Below are 17,915 nucleotides of genomic sequence, written 5' to 3'. Positions count from 1 at the left end.
TTTGAATGCAGATTACAGAGTCAATGGCAGGGTTCTAAGGAATGTGGAGGAACAGAGAGATCTTGGGGTTCACGTCCACAGATCTCTGAAAGTTGCCACTCAAGTGGATAGAGCCGTGAAGAAGACCTATCGTGTGTTAGCATTTATTAACAGGGGGCTTGAGTTTAAGAGCCGTGGGATTATGCTGCAACTATACATGACCCTGGTGAGACCACATTTGGAATGTTGTGTGCAGTTCTGGTCACCTCACTATAGGAAGGATGTGGAAGCATTGGAAAGGGTGCAAAGGAGATTTACCCGGATGCTGCCTGGTTTGCAGGATAGGTCTTATGAGGAAAGGTTGAGGGAGCTAGGGCTTTTCTCTTTGGAGCGGAGGAGGATGAGAGGCGACTTAATAGAGGTTTATAAGATGATGAGGGGGATAGATAGAGTGGACGTTCAGAGACTATTTCCTCAGGTGGATGTAGCTGTTACAAGAGGGCATAACTATAAGGTTCAGGGTGGGAGATATAGGAGGGATGCTCAAGGTAGGTTCTTTACTCAGAGAGAGTTAGAGTGTGGAATGGACTGCCTGCTATGATAGTGGAGTCGGACACTTTAGGAACTTTAAAGCGGTCATTGGATAGGCACATGGAGCACACCAGAATGACAGGGAGTGGGATAGCTTGATCTTGGTTTCGGACAATGCTCGGCACAACATCGAGGGCCGAAGGGCCTGTTCTGTGCTGTACTGTTCTATATTCCATTAGTCCCGTTTCTTCCACAGAGGAGCTTCACTCGCCAAAACTCCTCAGTGCAGGAGATTGGGATTCCATTTCTAAATGGTGGCCCGATCTCTCGATCCTCTCCTGACAAGACCCCCAGAACTCTAAAGCCCCAACCCACCTATAAGGGGCTCCTTTGCAACACCCCAACATCCCACCTCACACAGGCAGTGCACCCCCGAGCCCGATAATAAACATTTCAACATATCTTAGTTTAAAAATCCATTAAACAAGAGAAGCAGTAAACGTTTAATGTGACTTATATAAAATTACACATAATTCCCACAAAAATTGAGATTCCTTGATTTTTATGTCCTATATGTTGGGCGGGATTTCCGCCCCGCTTGCCCAGTTTTCTTGCGTGGTATGCCCTCGCTGCAGCCGGCCAATGGGGTTTCGCGGCCACCCCATTTGCCGTCGGCAGACCTGCGAGCGGGGGTGCACAGCCAGAGAAGCGGAGGATCCCGTCGACGGAGAATCCCGCTGGCTGTCTTTTTGAAACAAAATATGGAATATAATCTGTTTTAAATCAAGCATTGAGCTCTGTATAAAAAATGATCAATGTGTTAGCATTAAATGGTGTGGACCACTTTCTCAGAATGTATGACCATTCCTTTTGTTAAATCTCTCATTATTCATCTAAAGAATCACTCAAATGCAGAATTGCTTGAGAGGAATGCTGGCAACTTGTCTCCAGGAAGAGAATACCACATATATGGGTAAAAATACAGCTGTGCTGCTTCTCAGGTGCTTTATAACATTCAACCTCCTGGTGGGTGGCAGCTTGATACATCAACTACTCCACGTGAATGAAAAAGTTCACAATCCCTAATTGAAAATCCCTAATTAACAAATAAAGCTTCTTTTGTTGTGGATTTTCTGAGGTTATCACACACAGGGTCATTCAACTTTGCATTGTTTTAAATTATACTGACACGTGACCAAATTCTTGGCCTAAAAGTTAGCTCAGCATTCTAAAATTAGGTTAAATATTGTCTATATATGTTCCTGAGAGAAAAAGTACAATTGATGACGAAAGGTAGTGAGTAATTTCACAAACTTGGTGTTTGTTCCTTGGCCTAACTCACATTGAAGTCCAGTTGTGGTTGAATAATGGAATCAGCAGTGGGGTTGCAGACTGCTGGCAGTACACAGCACATTCTGTATAATATCTGATGTGCGTAACTGTGGGCCTCCTGCTTCTTTGGGCCTGTCCGGCTTTAATGGTGTTGTTTGACTCCGTTTTCTTAGCATCTGTCCAATGCCCATCATTGGAAACCTGCCCCTGCTTTTAACCAGATAAGGATTCCCCAGTTCGTTGGATCTTGCGTTGTGGGAAACAGGCGGAACGTGTGATACCATCTGGGCTCCCACAAGGTTTTGCTTCCCTTCATAAACTGGAGTGGTGTGAGCAGGATGATTCAGAATTTTCTTGGATCTTATGCACCCCTGCTGCTGAACTGAAGCTGCAGTCTGTTCAGTGGATGCGTCATAGAAAATCCCCACAGGTCCCACGCCCCTATGCTGAGGAATTAGTTCGATTCGATCTTGCCCCATGCGAGGAGGATTGCCACTGCTCACGACGGGAAAACTATCTTTTGCTCCTTGTTTTGTGCTCACACTGTCGGGTGACTGAGAGTCCTGCTGTCTGACAGGCAAAGGGGCCCTGGGGAGAGGATGTTGCATTTCCAAATACTCCAAGGAATGTGAGTTGACACGCCCACTCTTGCTGGCTGCAGATTCACCAACTGGGACAGATAAGGGAAGGCAAGGTTCCAGCATCAGCCCTGTGGGCAGAAGTTTAAAACAGAGTTTGAAACGTCAGATTCCCTGACAACAATGACACTTTGAAAGACTTATTTCTCTTCGGAAGGTTGCAACCCCGTAGAACATGCAGCAAAAAATAAATTATTCAGATATTCTGCTGTGCCAACATCAGTCCCTAATTTTAAAAAGATAGGCATGGAAATTACAATGATTGACATTATTGTATAATTGTTTAGTACCTTTGTATTAAATTCATCCACTGTTTTAATTGAAACATTATTTAAAATGGCTAAAACTGTCATTATAATAGCAGCCAAAATGGGGGGGATTGGGGAGATTATGGGGAATTCGGCCAGATTTCGGGGTACAAATGGAAAATGGGCAAAAGCAAGGTCTTTGCGATTCAGGCGAGGGGACAAGGGAGGAGATTGGGGGGGGGGGGGGGGGGGGGGGGGGGGGGATGCCGTTCAAGGTGGTGGGAGTTTTCGGTATTTGGGAATCCAGGTGCTGCAGGAGTGGGAACAGCTACACAAGCTGAATTCGGCTCGGTTAGTGAAGCAGATAACAGGGACTTCAGAAGGTGAGATACGTTCCCATTGTCACTGGCGGGGGAGGGTGCAGGCGGTAAAGATGACGGTTCTCCCGAAGTTTTTGTTTGTATTTCAGTGCCTGTCTATTTTTATCCTGAAGGCATTTTTAAGAGGGTGAACACGATGATCTCTGGGTTCGTATAGGCGGGTAAAACCCCGCAGGTAAAGAAGGTACTGCTGGAGTGGGGTGGGGGAGGGGATGGGGGGGGGGGGGGGGAGGCCCTACCGAATTTTAGGAACTACTATTGGGTGGAGAACATAGCAATGATAAGGAAGTGGGTAGTGGAGTGCGGGTCGGTGTGGGGGCGGGTGGAGGCGGCATCATGTAGGGGCACAAGATTACGGGCACTAGTAACGACACCTCTGCCATTCTCGTCGGCTCGGTACTCCACAAACCCAGTGGTAGTGGCAGCTTTGAGGGTGAGGGGACAGTGGCGGAAGCACATGGGAGTGGAGGGGGCGTCGGTATGAACACCTGTCTGGGGCAATCGCGGTTTTCACCGGGGGGGGGGAGGGGGTGGGGGGGTGAGGATGGGGGAGGTGGCAGCGAGCTGGGATCGAGAGGTTTCGGGACCTGTTTATTGACGGCAGCTTTCCGTGCATGGAGGACCTGGAGGGGTATGAGCTGCCCGGTGGGAATGGGTTCCGCTATCTGCTCGTGCGGGACTTGCGCGGAGGCAGGTATCGACCTTTCCGCACCTCCCGCCCCAGGGGATACAGGACGAGATAGTGTCGAAAATAGGAGTGGGGGAGGGAAAGGTCCCGGAAATCTATAAATAGCTTATGAATGGGAGGGAATCCCGATAGAAGAGGTAAAGCGAAAATGGGAGGAAGAGTTGGGCAAGGAATTATAGGCGGGATTGTGCGAGGATGCCCTGAGTAGAGTTAACGCGTCCTCGTCGTGTGCCAGGCTCAGCCTGATACAATTCAAGGTGGTCCACAGGGTGCATGTGATGGTGGCCCGGATGAGCAGGTTCTTTGAAGGGGTGGAGGATAGGTGTGGGTGGTGTGCAGGAGGGCCCGCACATCCGAAGCTTAAGGGATTCTGGCAAGGATTTGCCACGGTCATGTCTACGGTATTAAAGGTGGCTCAGAGTCCAGAGGTGGTGATTTTTAGTGTGTCAGTAGACCCGGGAGTCCAGGGGGCGAGAGAGGCTGGTGTTTTTGGCCTTTGCCTCTCTGGTAGCCCGGAGACGGATCTTATTGGCGTGGAGCGACTCGGGACCCCCAAAATCGGGTGTATGGGTCAGTGACATGGCCGGATTTCTCAGGCTTGAGAAGATCAAGTTCGCCCTGAGGGGATCGATGCTCGGGTTCACCCGGAGGTGGCAGCAGTTTATCGACTTCTTTGGGGAAAATTAATCTGTCATCAGATAAAAAGGGTGGGGGGGGGGGGGGTGGAGGTTAAGGGAAAGAGGGAGGCGGGGGGTTGGTTGAAATACTTAGTGGGGGGGGGGGGACTGGGAAACTGTGTATGTAAGGCACGTTGGCTGGGTGTGGTTGTTGGCTGGATGGGTGTTATTTATTTTGCTGTTTTTTCTTCTGAAAATTGTTGTAAAAAATTTATAAATGCCTTAATAAAAATATTTTCCAAAAACAAAGCAGTCAAAAATTGATATGAAGAGGTTATGGATTTGTAAGATGATAATTGCACACGGTAATTTCCAGGTAATGTTTTATAGATGTTGTAGAATCCGAAGATTATAGAGTTGTAAAAAGACTTGCATTTAGATAACGCCTTTCATGATGCCCCAAAGCGCTTTACAGCCAGTGAAGTACTTTTGAAGTGTAGTCACTGTTGTGACTAATGTAGAAAAAGCATTGGCCAATTTGCACACACAAAACTCCCACAGTAACGTGATAATGACCAGGGGCTGAATTCTCCGCCCCGCCACATTTCTATTGCAGCATGCAGGAGGGATGCTCCGTTATGTCGGCTGGTCAATGGGGTTTCCCCTTGTGGGGCAGCCCCACGCCGTCGGGAAACCCTAGGGCTGCCAGGCATCCCGACGGCGGAGAATCCAGCCCCAGATATCTATCTTTGTAGGCCAGGACATCAGGGAGAAGTCCCCTGCTCTTCTTCAACATTGTGCCATCGGATCTTTTACATTCACATTAGAGAACTGACTGGGCCTTGGTTTAATATCTCATCTCTAGCAGTGAAGCATTCCCTCAGTGCTGCACTCGAGTGTCACCCTAGATTTTTGTGCTCATATCTCTGAAGGGGGATTTGAAGTCCCATCCTCAAGGGGCAGGAGTGCTGCCAAATGAGCCATGACAAACACTTGGCCAGCACATAAGGTGGCAATTTGCCCCATTGAGTCTGTGCTAACTCTTTTGAAGAGCAATCCAGTTAGTCCCATTGTCCCACTTTTTTTCCTGTGTCTCTATGTATGAGTGTGTAAACCCACATCCCTGGAACCAGTCTAGTAAATCTCTTCTATACCGTTTCGAATCATGTCCTTCCTAAGGTGTGGGGCCCAGAATAAGACACAATTCTCCAGTTGAGGTTAAACTGGTGTTTTATAAAGGTTTAACATGACTTCCTGGATTTTGTACTCCATGCCTCTTTTTCTCAAGCTCAGGATTCTTATACTTAATTAACTGTTATATTAACTGGGCTGCCACTTTCTTCCTACCAAGATCAATCCCACATTTTTTTGTATCGAATCTCATCTGTTCTGGCTGCCCTTTCCATCAGCCTGTCTGAGTTCTCTTCACATCTCTTACTAATTTCTTCACCGTTTACTGCACCTCCAAGTTTTGCCACCCCCACCTCTACTCAACAAGTGAAGCCTCCAGCCTCCGCCCTGCTCAACAGCTGTTCTGGTCACCCCCCTCCCCCACCCTCAAATTCGGGGGTCACATTCGGGTCACACAAAGCCTTTGGCATTAAAATGGGGTCACAGTGGGGAAAAGCTTGGGAAGCACCGAGCTGGAATGACTCAGCAGGTTTATTGGCAACTTTGAAGAGAGGTTACTGTTTTAGGAATGAAGCCGTCATCAATTTTGTTGAAAAATCTACACCAGAAAAATTCAACTGTCTTTTTCGCTTTCCAGTTACTGCAGGTCTTGATTTGGAATTCCACCATGGTACACTTGCATACAACAAAAATAGCTCAGAAATGCAAGGAGAATATTTAAATAACATAGCCAAGGTTCAAACATGTTTCGATACTGGTGTTCTGATGAAAAGTCATCTTTCTCCTTCTCCACAGATGCTGCCTGGCCTGCGAAGTGTTTCCTTTTGCTTTTTGTTTTGCTTTTACCTCTGGAGCAGACTCACCTCTCTCAGGAATGGGAATCTTCCTCTCCTTCAGCACAGTTTTACCTCGGGAACAGACTTCCCTCTCTCAGGAATGAGAATCTTTGGGGCAGCATGGTGGCGCAGTGGGTTAGCCCTGCGGCCTCACGGCGCCGAGGTCCCAGGTTTGATCCCGCCTCTGGGTCTCTGTCCGTGTGGAGTGTGGTGAATGTAATATGATAATTCACACTTTGTCTTTGTAAGCGCAGTAGCGTTATCCGACCACTAGGGGGAGTAGCTCTGGGAATGCTCAGGAGATTGTACAGGGCTCCACCCTTGGCTCCACCTACGACTCCTCCCCCTAGTGCTGCTGTATAAATACCCTTGTCCAGAGTCAGCCTGCAGTTCAATGAGAGTTCATCAACGGGTAACAGGCTGGCTCTGTAGTAAGTCAATTAAAGCCTATATTCATATCGGAAACACGTGTCTGGTGAATTGATGGTTCCATCAGTTTGCACATTCTCCCCGTGTTTGCATGGGTTTCACCCCCCACAACCCAAAAATGTGCAGGGTAGGTGGATTGGCCACGCTAAATTGCCCCTTAATTGGAAAAAATGAATTGGGTACTCTAAATTTTTTTTTTTAAAGGAATGGGCATCTTTCTCTCCTTCAGCAAAGTTTTACCTCCGGAGCAGACTCACCCCCATTTGGAATGAGAATCTTTCTCTCCTTCAGCACAGTTTTACCTCCGGAGCAGACTCACCTCTCTCTGGAATGAGAATCTTTCTCTCCTTCAGCACAGTTTTGCTGGGGTTTGAAGCTTTAGATCCTTTCTCTGCTTTTCTTATGGCTGGTTTCTGAAAATACTCCACTCCTTTCTCCGGATTCTTGGGTTTCTTTCCCTATAGGGGTGGAAGTTATAAAACATATCCCTTAAATGAAAGTGAAAGCACCACCTTTACTCCTTAACTCCAAAAACCATTTTTAGTTTGTCAAAGGCTTTGAATAGTGCAAATGGCATCAATTTCTGAAGATCATAACAGATATTCTTTTGTTCAGGGTTCTGTAGCAGTTTAATGATTGAGGTTACCAGGCTATACCAGGTAACAAAACACAAGTCAGGAGTGCGATGGAATACTCTCCAACTGCTTGAATGACTGCAGCTCCAACAACACTCAAGAGGATCAACACCATTAGGACTAAGTAGCCCCGCTTGATTGGCACCCCATCCACAAACATACATTTCCTCCACCATCGAAGCATTGCACAGCCGTGTGCACCATATACACCAAAGCACTGCGGCAGCCCTGTGTACCATATACAGGATGCACTGCAGCAACTCACAGAAGTTTCTTTGGCAGCACCTTTCAAACCCTTGCCCTCCACTGCTCAGGAGGAGTAGGGCAGCAGGGACTTGGGAACACCACCACCTGCAAATTCCTCTCCAAGCCACACACTATCCTAACTTGGAACTATAATGTGATTCCTTCACTTTCACAGGATCAAAGCCCTGGAACCCCCTTCCTAATAGCACTGTGGATGTACCTAGGCCACAAAGACTGCAGCAGTTCATGAATGTGGCTCACCATCACCTTCTCAAGGGGAATTAGAAATGGGCCTAGCCAGCAATGTCTGCATCCCATCCTTGGCCCAATTAAGGCTCTGATGTGGCCACTTAATAGTCACTTAAGGGCATTTTCCCATCCAGCCTCTATTTTAAGGCTTTTTTTCGGATGACACCTTGTAAGGGAGGGGAGAATTAGAACAATTTTAAACCTATATCACTGTTCGGAAATGCGGTCGGGATGGGCGGGGGTGGAAAGCATCTCCATATAAAGTGCTCTTATGATGGTGAGCACTCTCTTCTGAAGGCCCTTTCCCCATGCCTATCCCCATGGAACCCAATCCATCCCGTTTGTGATTCCCAGGTGCCTCCTACTCCCCCCTCACCGGGGCCCTACCACTTTACCTGGCCTCCATGTGCTGACAGTTAGTCTGCGGCGCGTCACTGTGCTGCCTCTTCTGGCCACTGTTGCAATTTGCCCGGAGGTCTGGAGAACAGCCAGCCAATCTAATTGGCTAGCAGCTTTCCAAGGCGGGGCTACCTTCCTGTGATGGATAAGGATTGAGCATTGTGCCACTTTGTTGTGTCTGTTTGCACAAGCGGGGATGGGCAGAGATTAACATGAACTGCTGGGGGCCAACACCAGCATAAAGTGAAGGAGCCTAACATTTAACTGGGTTGTAACCTGGGAAGGTGGGGAAATAAGTTTTTCTTCAGGTGCCATGTTTGACAGCGTGAGAATCATGGCTCTCCAGCTGTCATGATCCTTGATAGCAGCCAACATCCTGATGTTGTCCTCAAATATTGTATCTGTCATGCTTCTTAAGCAGTTGGTGCATCCCCTGTTTTGCCTCCCTCTTGCTCTTCACTACCCTCAATGTTGCCAGTCACTACTAGACATTCTAGTTTGTCTCTCCTAAGTACCCGCCCAAAGAATTGTGATTGTCTCTTGGTGGCCAAAGAACAATGAACAAAATAAGTACAGCACAGGAACAGACCCTTCGGTCCCCCAAGTCTGCAGCAACCATGCTGCCCATCTAACCTAAAACCTTCTACACTTCCAGGGCCCGTATCCGTCCATTCCCATCATATTCATGAATATTCAAGATGTCCCATAAACGTCACTATCATAATTCGCAAAGTTTCTTCCTGTCTGCCTGTTTTCCTCAAAACCTCCTCATTAGTTGTGTGTGTTAGAACCATAGAATCCCTACAGTACAGAAGGAAGCCATTCAACCCATCGAGTCTGCACCATCCCTACGAAAGAGTACCCTCCCTAGGTCCACTCCCCTGCTCTATCCCTGTAACCCCGTCTCACCTGCACATCCCTGGTCACCGAAGATTAATTTAGTATGCCTAAGCCACCTAACATGCACATCTTTGGACTGTGGGAGGAAACTGGAGCACCCGGAGGAAACACCCACGCAAACACGGGGAGAACGCGCAAACTTCACACAGTCACTTAACCCAAGGCCGTAATTGAACCTGGGTCCCTAGCTCTGTGAGGCAGCCGTGCTAACCACTGTGCCACTCCAAGTGATTCGTGATTAGTGTTGTCCACCTAATCTCCATCATCGGGTTCAGAATCTCTGTTGCCTTTCAATTTATTTTCCGATGTGATGAAAATGAAAATCGCTTATTGTCACGAGTAGGCTTCAATGAAGTTACTGTGAAAAGCCCCTAGTCGCCACATTCTGGCGCCTGTCCGGGGAGGCTGGTACGGGAATATGATGCTCATATTCCAACTTTTGCATCCATGCAGTAATGTTGACCAGATGTAACATTTCAGAAGTTTTGGAGAGACAAGCATTGTGATGAATTAAAAGTGGGGAAGGGTGGGTTGTGGGTGTCATGATATGCAGACATGCAGATAATGATATACAGACATGCACAGACATGTAGCTAATGAACACAAAGAATAGGACATGACCAATGAGCAGGCAGGACACTCAGGGGTGGTATCTCACTATAATAAGGCACGAGGCACTCACACTCCGCCTCTTTCCACTGATGAACATCTACAGAGTGAGTCAGGGTGTATGTACAGTATCACACCTCCAGCACGTGGCTAAGAGCTAGTCTGGTTCAGTCAGACAGAGTAACCACACTTAGGTTAGCAGAGAGGCAAACTCATAGAGAACTGTCCTAACTGTGCTACTGGTTAAATAAATCAGATTGAACTAACTTCAAGGTCTGGCGTATCTTTTGGTTAAAGCTGCATCCAGTTGCAGCCTGTGTTATCCCAGAGTATATAACACATCAGTGGGAGGGAGGGAGGGGCAGACAAGAGAGAAGACTATGATTATAAACTGAAAGGGCTACAGAAAGAGGAAGATTAAGTGAAGGGAAGGGAGTTGGATGTGGTGCAGTGCTTCTGTAAACTCGAGCCAGAGAAGTAGAATGCCTCTGCCAGCTGGCCATGAATGCATGAATGAATAGCTGTTTAATTTGGTTCTCCACTGAAAGCTCAAATATGATGTTGTTATTTCTTTCTTTTAAGATCAACAATCTTATCAATCGTTAAATATAAAATTAACTCAAAGACATCATTTTCCAAAGGAGCACATCCTTTTCACCATCCCCCTTCAAGCCTTCATTTAATTTGTTTTGTTCTTCCCCTGTACAACTGAAGGAATGTTGGCCACACCCAGTGTTAAGTTACAAACTCATGTAACTACTTGCTTTGAAATGCCAAATAGGCTTGTAATCAGGGCCATTCATGAATTTCTGGGGCCTCTTGTCAGCTTTTCTTTCCAAGCCGTTGGCCCGCTTGTACTTGATTAGCACGTGTGTAAGCAATTACACCAGTCCCAACACCCCCAGTCCTGGCCTGAATGTACTGAGGGTCTGGCTGTTGGGAAAAGCCTGGTTTGCTTTCAGAGGCTCCAGGCAACCCAGCTGGAGAGATGAAACAGTTCCTTCTTCAGGTTTGTCCCACAAAAATTGAAGATGGGATTTAACTTGAAACTAAAATGCAGCTGCCCCCTTTGAGTTGACTGAGCGAAAGAAAAATGTACTTGACTCTTTCAGGTCAACTGCTTAAAAACAGAAATTTCCCAAAGGAAAGAGTGTGTAGCAGCTGCAAACTTTTGTTGAACTGCTTCAGGCAAACTTAATGGTGACTGGTCAATGGGGTCAGTCTACAGTGCACTGCTAAACAACAGCTTTCTCCTTGTGCCCAGAGCTCTATGTAAGCTGATAGAAGACACAGTTATCTTCTCAACAGATGGAACAATCAGTACTGCCAAACAATAAGGATCAAATTGTTTCCAAAGCCACAACGTAACCATTATTTTCTTTTTAAAATTTAGAATACCCAATTCATTTTTTCCAATTAAGGGGCAATTTAGCTTGTCAATCCACCTACCCTGTCCATCTTTGGGTTGTGGGGGCGAAGCCCACGCAAGCACGGGAGAATGTTCAAACTCCACACGGACAGTGATCCAGAGTCGGGATCGAACCTGGGACCTTGGCGCTGTGTGGCAGCAGTGCTACCCACTGCGCCACCGTGCTGCCCTACATAACCATTAATTATGTATATGCAACATTCCTTTTCTACAAAAAACATCTTGAAAGGTCGTCACCCTTTTTTGCTGAATCTTCAGGGCATTAATACCCTGAAAATTACAGCTATATATTGCCCATTGCAATTCTGGTTGGTGCCTCCACGATGGGCAATCCAGGTGCCGACAGAACTCGCTTTGCCACGCATCAAGGGCTGGCCTGGAGTCTCTAAGAATTCAAGGGGCTGGTTTAGCACAGGGCTAAATAGCTGGCTTTTAAAACAGACCAAGGCAGGCCAGCAGCATGATTCAATTCCCGTACCAGCCTCCCCGAACAGGCGCCGGAATGTGGCAACTAGGGGCTTTTCACAATAACTTCATTTGAGGTCTACTTGTGACAATAAGCGATTTCCATTTCCATTTCCGATTATTCTCTGAAGTACTCTCTGAGCAACCCAGGAGAAAACTCAAAGGAGCATTAAAAAATGTTTTATGCCTTTTCTTTGAACACTTTAATTGGTTGGTTATTAAACTATTGGAGGTGGGAGAAAGACTGTCCAACGGACAGTCAAGGATTATCCAATCAGGTGAGGAAGAGTCCTTTCAATCTTCAGTTGGTGTGGGAAGGTAGTCTGCTGCAAGATGGACACGTTGCATAACCAAGGATGAGAGTGGGAGTTGCCTGGTTGGAAGTCACATGGTGAAATCGCCAGCAGAATAGCAACTCATGCGAGCAGCCGAATAAGCGGCTCATAAAAGATGTCTCACAAACAAAGTGAAGCATAATCAATTTTGACAGAACTGTTGGGAAACTAGTGGATTTTGAACACGTGTTCTGAAAAATGCAAGGGTCCTAGGTATGCACAAAACATCAAAGAAATCAAACCTCAAAGTAGACTGGAGAGTTGTACACTAATTCCTATCTCACCAAGAACACTAATGAGCCATATACTCATAACATGAAGAGGTGGTGACTACTTACAACAAAACCACTTATACTGAATCTCCACCTATACCAGACATGCTCACTTGACCCAAATTCAGTACACTGCAGCATTCTGTAGAGAACAACAACTGTCAGTTGTCAAATTAATTTGTTGAAGCAGTAAAAAAAAAACTTGACTTCATCTGTGCTTGCACTAAGTATTGTGCTTGTGGGTGCACTGATCCATTGCATTCTAATTCAAAACGTTTTTATTAACAAAAAATTATTAATTAAAAAATAAGGAAAGTAATAGTAATCAGCAAGTAACAATAGTTTTTTTTTAGAACCAAAAGACGTTACTCATTCCTCATAACACTGGTCACTCTTCCTCCAAATGGAGGCAGCAGGGTAGCATAGTGGCTAGCATTGTGGCTTCACAGCGCCAGGGTCCTAGGTTAGATTTAGCGCTGGGTCATTGTGCGGAGTGTGCACATTCTCCCCGTGTCTGCATGGGTTTCCTCCGGGTGATCCGGTTTCCTCCCACAGCCCAAAGACGTGCAGGTTAGGTGGATTGGCCATGATAAATTGCCCTTAGTGTTCAAAAAGGTTAGGGGAGGTTATTGGGTTACTGGGATAGGGTGGAAGTGAGGGCTTAAGTGGGTCGGTGTAGACTCGATGGGCTGAATGGCCTCCTTCTGTACTGTATGTTCTCTGTTCTATAACACAAAATCTGCGAAGAGTACAGAAAACTGATTTTATTTTACTGATATTAACATAAAAGTGGTTGATCATTAATGTGTCTCGGGGGGGGGGGGGGGGGGGGGGGGGGGAGGGCATATCATATTTCACAGAATTGCAGTTGTTATCCACGTCTCGTTTGAGTCGCTTCAGTTGGAACCTGAAACCAATTAGTGCTGGATGTCAAAGGCTGCCCTTTACTCTGACTGCACGCGGACTGGGTGTTTTCCATTGTTGTCGGTGGTCTGAATCTGCCCTGTGGTATTTCAAAGCACTGTCAGCCTCAGTAGAAACACACCCACTTCAAGTAGAAGAGGTTTTCCGATTTTAATGGAGCATTCATCTTCCCAAAACTGAAAGTAACCGTATAAGGAATTCCAAACTTAATGGTGCCCAGGTAGAAGGTTGCTTTAAATAGAAATAGAATTAGATGTTTACTGTTCAGGAGTGGATTTGCACAGAATATTACCTTTAGACAGAAGTAATTGTCTCAGATATGTATCGTTAGTTATAGACTGTAAATACCTGTACAAATAAACACAGGCGGAGAATATGATCAGATAAACCTGTAGTCACTGTACCTCCTGTACTTCCTTGAGTCGGTATTTATCAGACTGGTGCAGTAGATTCTTGTAGCAGATACCATTTGCAAAGTCTCGTTTCTATAATAGACGGAAAATTGAGTTACCATAAAACGACTCGGAGAAAATTTATTCTATTTGTCTGGCATAATAAAATGTTGAACATGTGTAAAAATGCATCGCCGCTTTTTCTAACACGCAGGGGAAATCATCCTCCATTATCAGTTTCCTTTAAAATTTTACATTACAACGGTAATGTTCCTGGATCTGTGATTATCTAGTCCCAGGCCCAGGAAACTACGTTCCCATAAATGGCTGTGAATAATTTTTGTTGTGATTATTGTTTCCAAGTGGTTCTTTGCATTAAAGCATTTCCTGTGTTCAAGATCAACAAAGTAATTGGGGCACCATTAAATTGTGAACATCATTCTCAGTCATCTGTTTAAAAAAAAAGTTGCAAAGAATTTGGAATCATTCCAAAGATTTCCTTTCTTCTGTCTTTCTGTTGGTATTTGGTTTTAATAGTAACTGCTGATAGTAGTCATTGAGCTCAGTGAGTAGGGATGCAATTACTAACAAACAGCACCCCTGCAATCTTTGAACTGCAATAGTGTGAGTTACTTCAGCTTACAGGGCTGGATTCTCTGGGGCCCCAGCCATGTGTTTCCCAGCGGCGCACTGTTCCCCTGCCAGTGGGATCCTGTGTTCCCATCACGGTCAATGGGATTTTCCATTGGGAAACCCGCGGGTGAGGGGTGCGCTTTCGGTGGGAACTGAGAATCCGAATGGCTGGAGAATTCCGGCCCTGAACTAAGCGGGCGTGATTCTCCGCAAATGCGGAGAGTCGTAAAGGTTGCCGTGAAACTGGCCGTGTTTGACGGCAGCCTCCGCGCCCCCTCCCGGGACCCGATTCTCCCTACCGGGCGGGGCTAGCAGCGCGGCCCCGCGAAGCACGGCATTGCGGGCTTAGCGACCATTGCTAAGCCCGCGCGCCAAGGGTCACGGCGGCTGACACGCACGATGATGTCAGCCGCGCATGCGCGGATTCGACGGCTCCAACCTGCGCATGCGCGGATGACATCACGCATATGCGTCAAACTCGCGCATGCGCGGTCCGTCATGCCCCTCAGCCGCCCTGCGGACTGATCCTGCGGGGCGGCGGAGGAACAAAGAGTGCGCGGGTATCGGACCCGCTGCCCGCAATCGGTGGGCACCGATCGCGGGCCCATGCCACCCTTGGCACGGCCGTGGTGCGGCCGTGCCAATTGGTGCCATGGTTGTCCGGAACGGCACTTTGCGGCCGTTTTCACGAACGGTGAGAGCAGGTGTGTTTGCATTCGTGAAAACGGCCGTAAAGGCCTGGGAACTCGGCCCATCGGCCAGGGGAGAATCGCTGTTCGTCGTAAAAAACGGTGAGCAGCGATTCATGTCGTGGGGCGGCCGTGGGGGGGGGGGGGGGGGGGGGGGGTGGGGGGAATAGCGGGAGGTCGGGAAAAATGTCGGGAAGGCCCTCCCGCTATTCTCCGACCCGTCGTGGGCAGTGGAGAATCGCGCCCAGTGAGTCAGTAAATCTATCCAACAATCCTCTCAAAGGGTATGCTCAACACTTGCTGTTGGAACAGGGATTTATATAGAATAATAACACAGTCTCATGGTCATTAACATTATCCTAAAGGTTCACTAAAAATAACGTCAAAGTGTTGTGGTGGTATGGATATGAGCACTGCCATTGGTGCAGAGCACTGGTTTCCCATTGGCTCTGGCTGGTCATGTGCCTCTCGTCCGATTGGTTGGGACTAGTCATGTGACTGCTCTCCAATTGGTCGAGAGGCAAGTAGGCCTCCGAGGCGGGGTATAAGTACCCAGAGTTCCCGGCGGTCGGCCATTCTCTGTAGAACATAGAACATAGAATTTACAGTGCAGAAGGAGGCCATTCGACCCATCGAGTCTGCACCGGCTCCTGGAAAGAGCACCCTACCCAAGGTTAACACCTCCACCCTATCCCTATAACCCAGTAACCCCACCCAACACTAAGGGCAATTTTGGACACTAAGGGCAATTTATCATGGCCAATCCACCTAACCTGCACATCTTTGGACTGTGGGAGGAAACCGGAGCACCCAGAGGAAACCCACGCACACACGGGGAGGATGTGCAGACTCAGCAAACAAAACACAAATGGAACTCCACAGAGAAGCCGTCAAATTGTCATAATTTTAACACAAACTTAACTGGAGGGATAGATGTAAAAAAAAAAATTGAATTTTGTCTTTTGTTGATTGAATTTAAAGACTATTCAAACAGAAACGTCACACACGAGAATCATTATCTGAGTAAATACAAAATGTGGGATTCACTGTTCCTCAACCAACAATAAGCAACAATAAGCCACAATGGTCGGGAGTTTACGGTTACCACCCCCACCCCCGGCTGTGGGACCAGAAATTCTTGCCTGAAGTCAATGGACTGGTTCGTCAACTTTTCCGTCCCACTGCGACGATTACCGCCATGGGCGGGACCGGAGAATCCTGGCTCATACCTGGTAATTATCGCACTGATATCTATGGAACGTTGCCATGCACAATTCAGCTGCCATGTTTCCAAACCTTACAACAGTGATTACACTTCAGAAGTGCTTATTTGGCTGTAAAGCGGTTGGGGGCGAACTGAGGTTGTGATAGGTGCTATGCAAATGCAAATCTTTCTTTCAACTTTCACATGAGTCCAGTCAACAAGTATCGCTGAAGCATTAGGCCTCAATCTCATCGACCCAGCATCTAACCACGCGCACTTCCAGTAGGGGGGGGTCACTAGATAACTGACAGGAGCAGGATCCCTGGCTAATTCTGCCTTTAACAGCCTTGTGGTGGTGGTGGTGGGGGTGTATTTACAGTTCAGTCAGGATGTCCCAATTCCTGTGGCAACATGCACTTTCACCTGAATGTTGTAGTCTGGCGATATGGATAGCGATGGTAGAGGCGTCAATGTTCTTTCTGTCACATGGCTGACCATGTATCTCTCCCGTTCTTACCGCCTGACATTGGTGTGAGTTGGAAGGATTGTGCAGGATGAAAATCAACCTGTTTGGCTGGGTTACGAAGACACCTTTCTTGGCCATCAGGTGCTGAGGTGGAACTCAAAGCCAGAGCTCCTGGTTCAGAGGCAGGGACATTCCGCACTCCGTCACACAACCTCCAGCACTGCAGTGCTGAGACTCAGTGCAACCAATGCCCCATCAGAGATTGACTGAGAGTTCACTGCACAGACTGGGGATGAAAAATAGGACTTTGTGTGGTCTCCACGTTTCAGTTACTTATTGTCTTAACTGGCCACACTAGTTCTCACACTGAAATAATTGGGAGCTATTTCTTGCCAGCATATATTTCCTACCTCAAACATTCTTTCTAAAACAAAATCACTGCTCAGATCATTACTTACCTGAATACTTTTAAAATAATGCTCCAATTTCCTGTTCAGCAGAAAGTAAACGGAAAGGGTGTGGGAGGCTCGATTTGACAACACTGTGTTTATCACCTCAGTATGTTTATATCCCAGCTTCTCTGTCATGTGAAGCACCACACTCTGATTCAAGTCCCCTGGATGAAGCCTAGATAAGTAGAAATAATTGTGTGTTTACCAATAACTGCTGATACATATCAAAAGAGAGTAAACACATTTTATAACTAATTGCTGAATTATTTTGCTTGACAATGTACGATCCACAGCAATGCTAAACAATGGTCAAAATGTAAACAAGCATCCACAGCTAAGAATGAATCAGCATCACAACATTTTCCTACACGGTAATGCAGGCAGCAAACTGTGCCAACAATGCATCAAATGGCATCTAATTGTCATGGAATCGGATGATCTATTTACAATAGGATTGAGAAGAACAGAATCTAATTTTCATAGTCTGATTCTGAACTCAAAACGCTTGCGACTGTCTGAATCCAATTCCAGATTTAAACAATCTTACCTTTCTAATTTAGTAGTTTCACATTTATTCTCTCGATTCGCCAGTGGATTTCCCATGGCGTTGCTCACATACCACAGTTACAATAACTGATCACGAGGTCTGTTGCTATCAGACCACTGCTGAACATAGGCAAATTCAGGAATTGTAGCTGCTTATGAATTACCGGGGACAGAGCGCAGTTGATATTCTAGATAACATTTTGTTTTTCTTTTAAACTTGTTTTGCATCTGTGACAAAATGCATTGGACTTATGGCTAAAC

At 46.7% G+C, this 17,915-nt stretch overlaps 1 protein-coding gene across 1 annotated transcript in view; it reads right to left on the bottom strand.

The window, feature by feature from the left end:
• Positions 1-999: 999 nt before the first annotated feature.
• The window catches only part of hunk (hormonally up-regulated Neu-associated kinase), a 91,760-nt gene continuing 74,844 nt past the window's right edge, over positions 1,000-17,915 (bottom strand). The window contains exons 7-10 of the mRNA XM_038801676.1: positions 17,115-17,283; positions 13,677-13,757; positions 7,129-7,267; positions 1,000-2,551 (exon numbers count right to left, since the gene is read on the bottom strand). Coding sequence (XP_038657604.1) covers positions 1,884-2,551; positions 7,129-7,267; positions 13,677-13,757; positions 17,115-17,283 — 1,057 coding nt within the window. The 3' untranslated portion in view covers positions 1,000-1,883. The remainder of the gene's footprint in view (positions 2,552-7,128; positions 7,268-13,676; positions 13,758-17,114; positions 17,284-17,915) is intronic.

This window comes from Scyliorhinus canicula, chromosome 7 (genome assembly GCF_902713615.1).
Source record: "Scyliorhinus canicula chromosome 7, sScyCan1.1, whole genome shotgun sequence".
Classification (NCBI taxonomy): domain Eukaryota; kingdom Metazoa; phylum Chordata; class Chondrichthyes; order Carcharhiniformes; family Scyliorhinidae; genus Scyliorhinus; species Scyliorhinus canicula.
The sequence above is the reverse complement of the archived record's forward strand: the minus strand, read 5'-3'. Positions and strand labels throughout refer to the sequence as shown.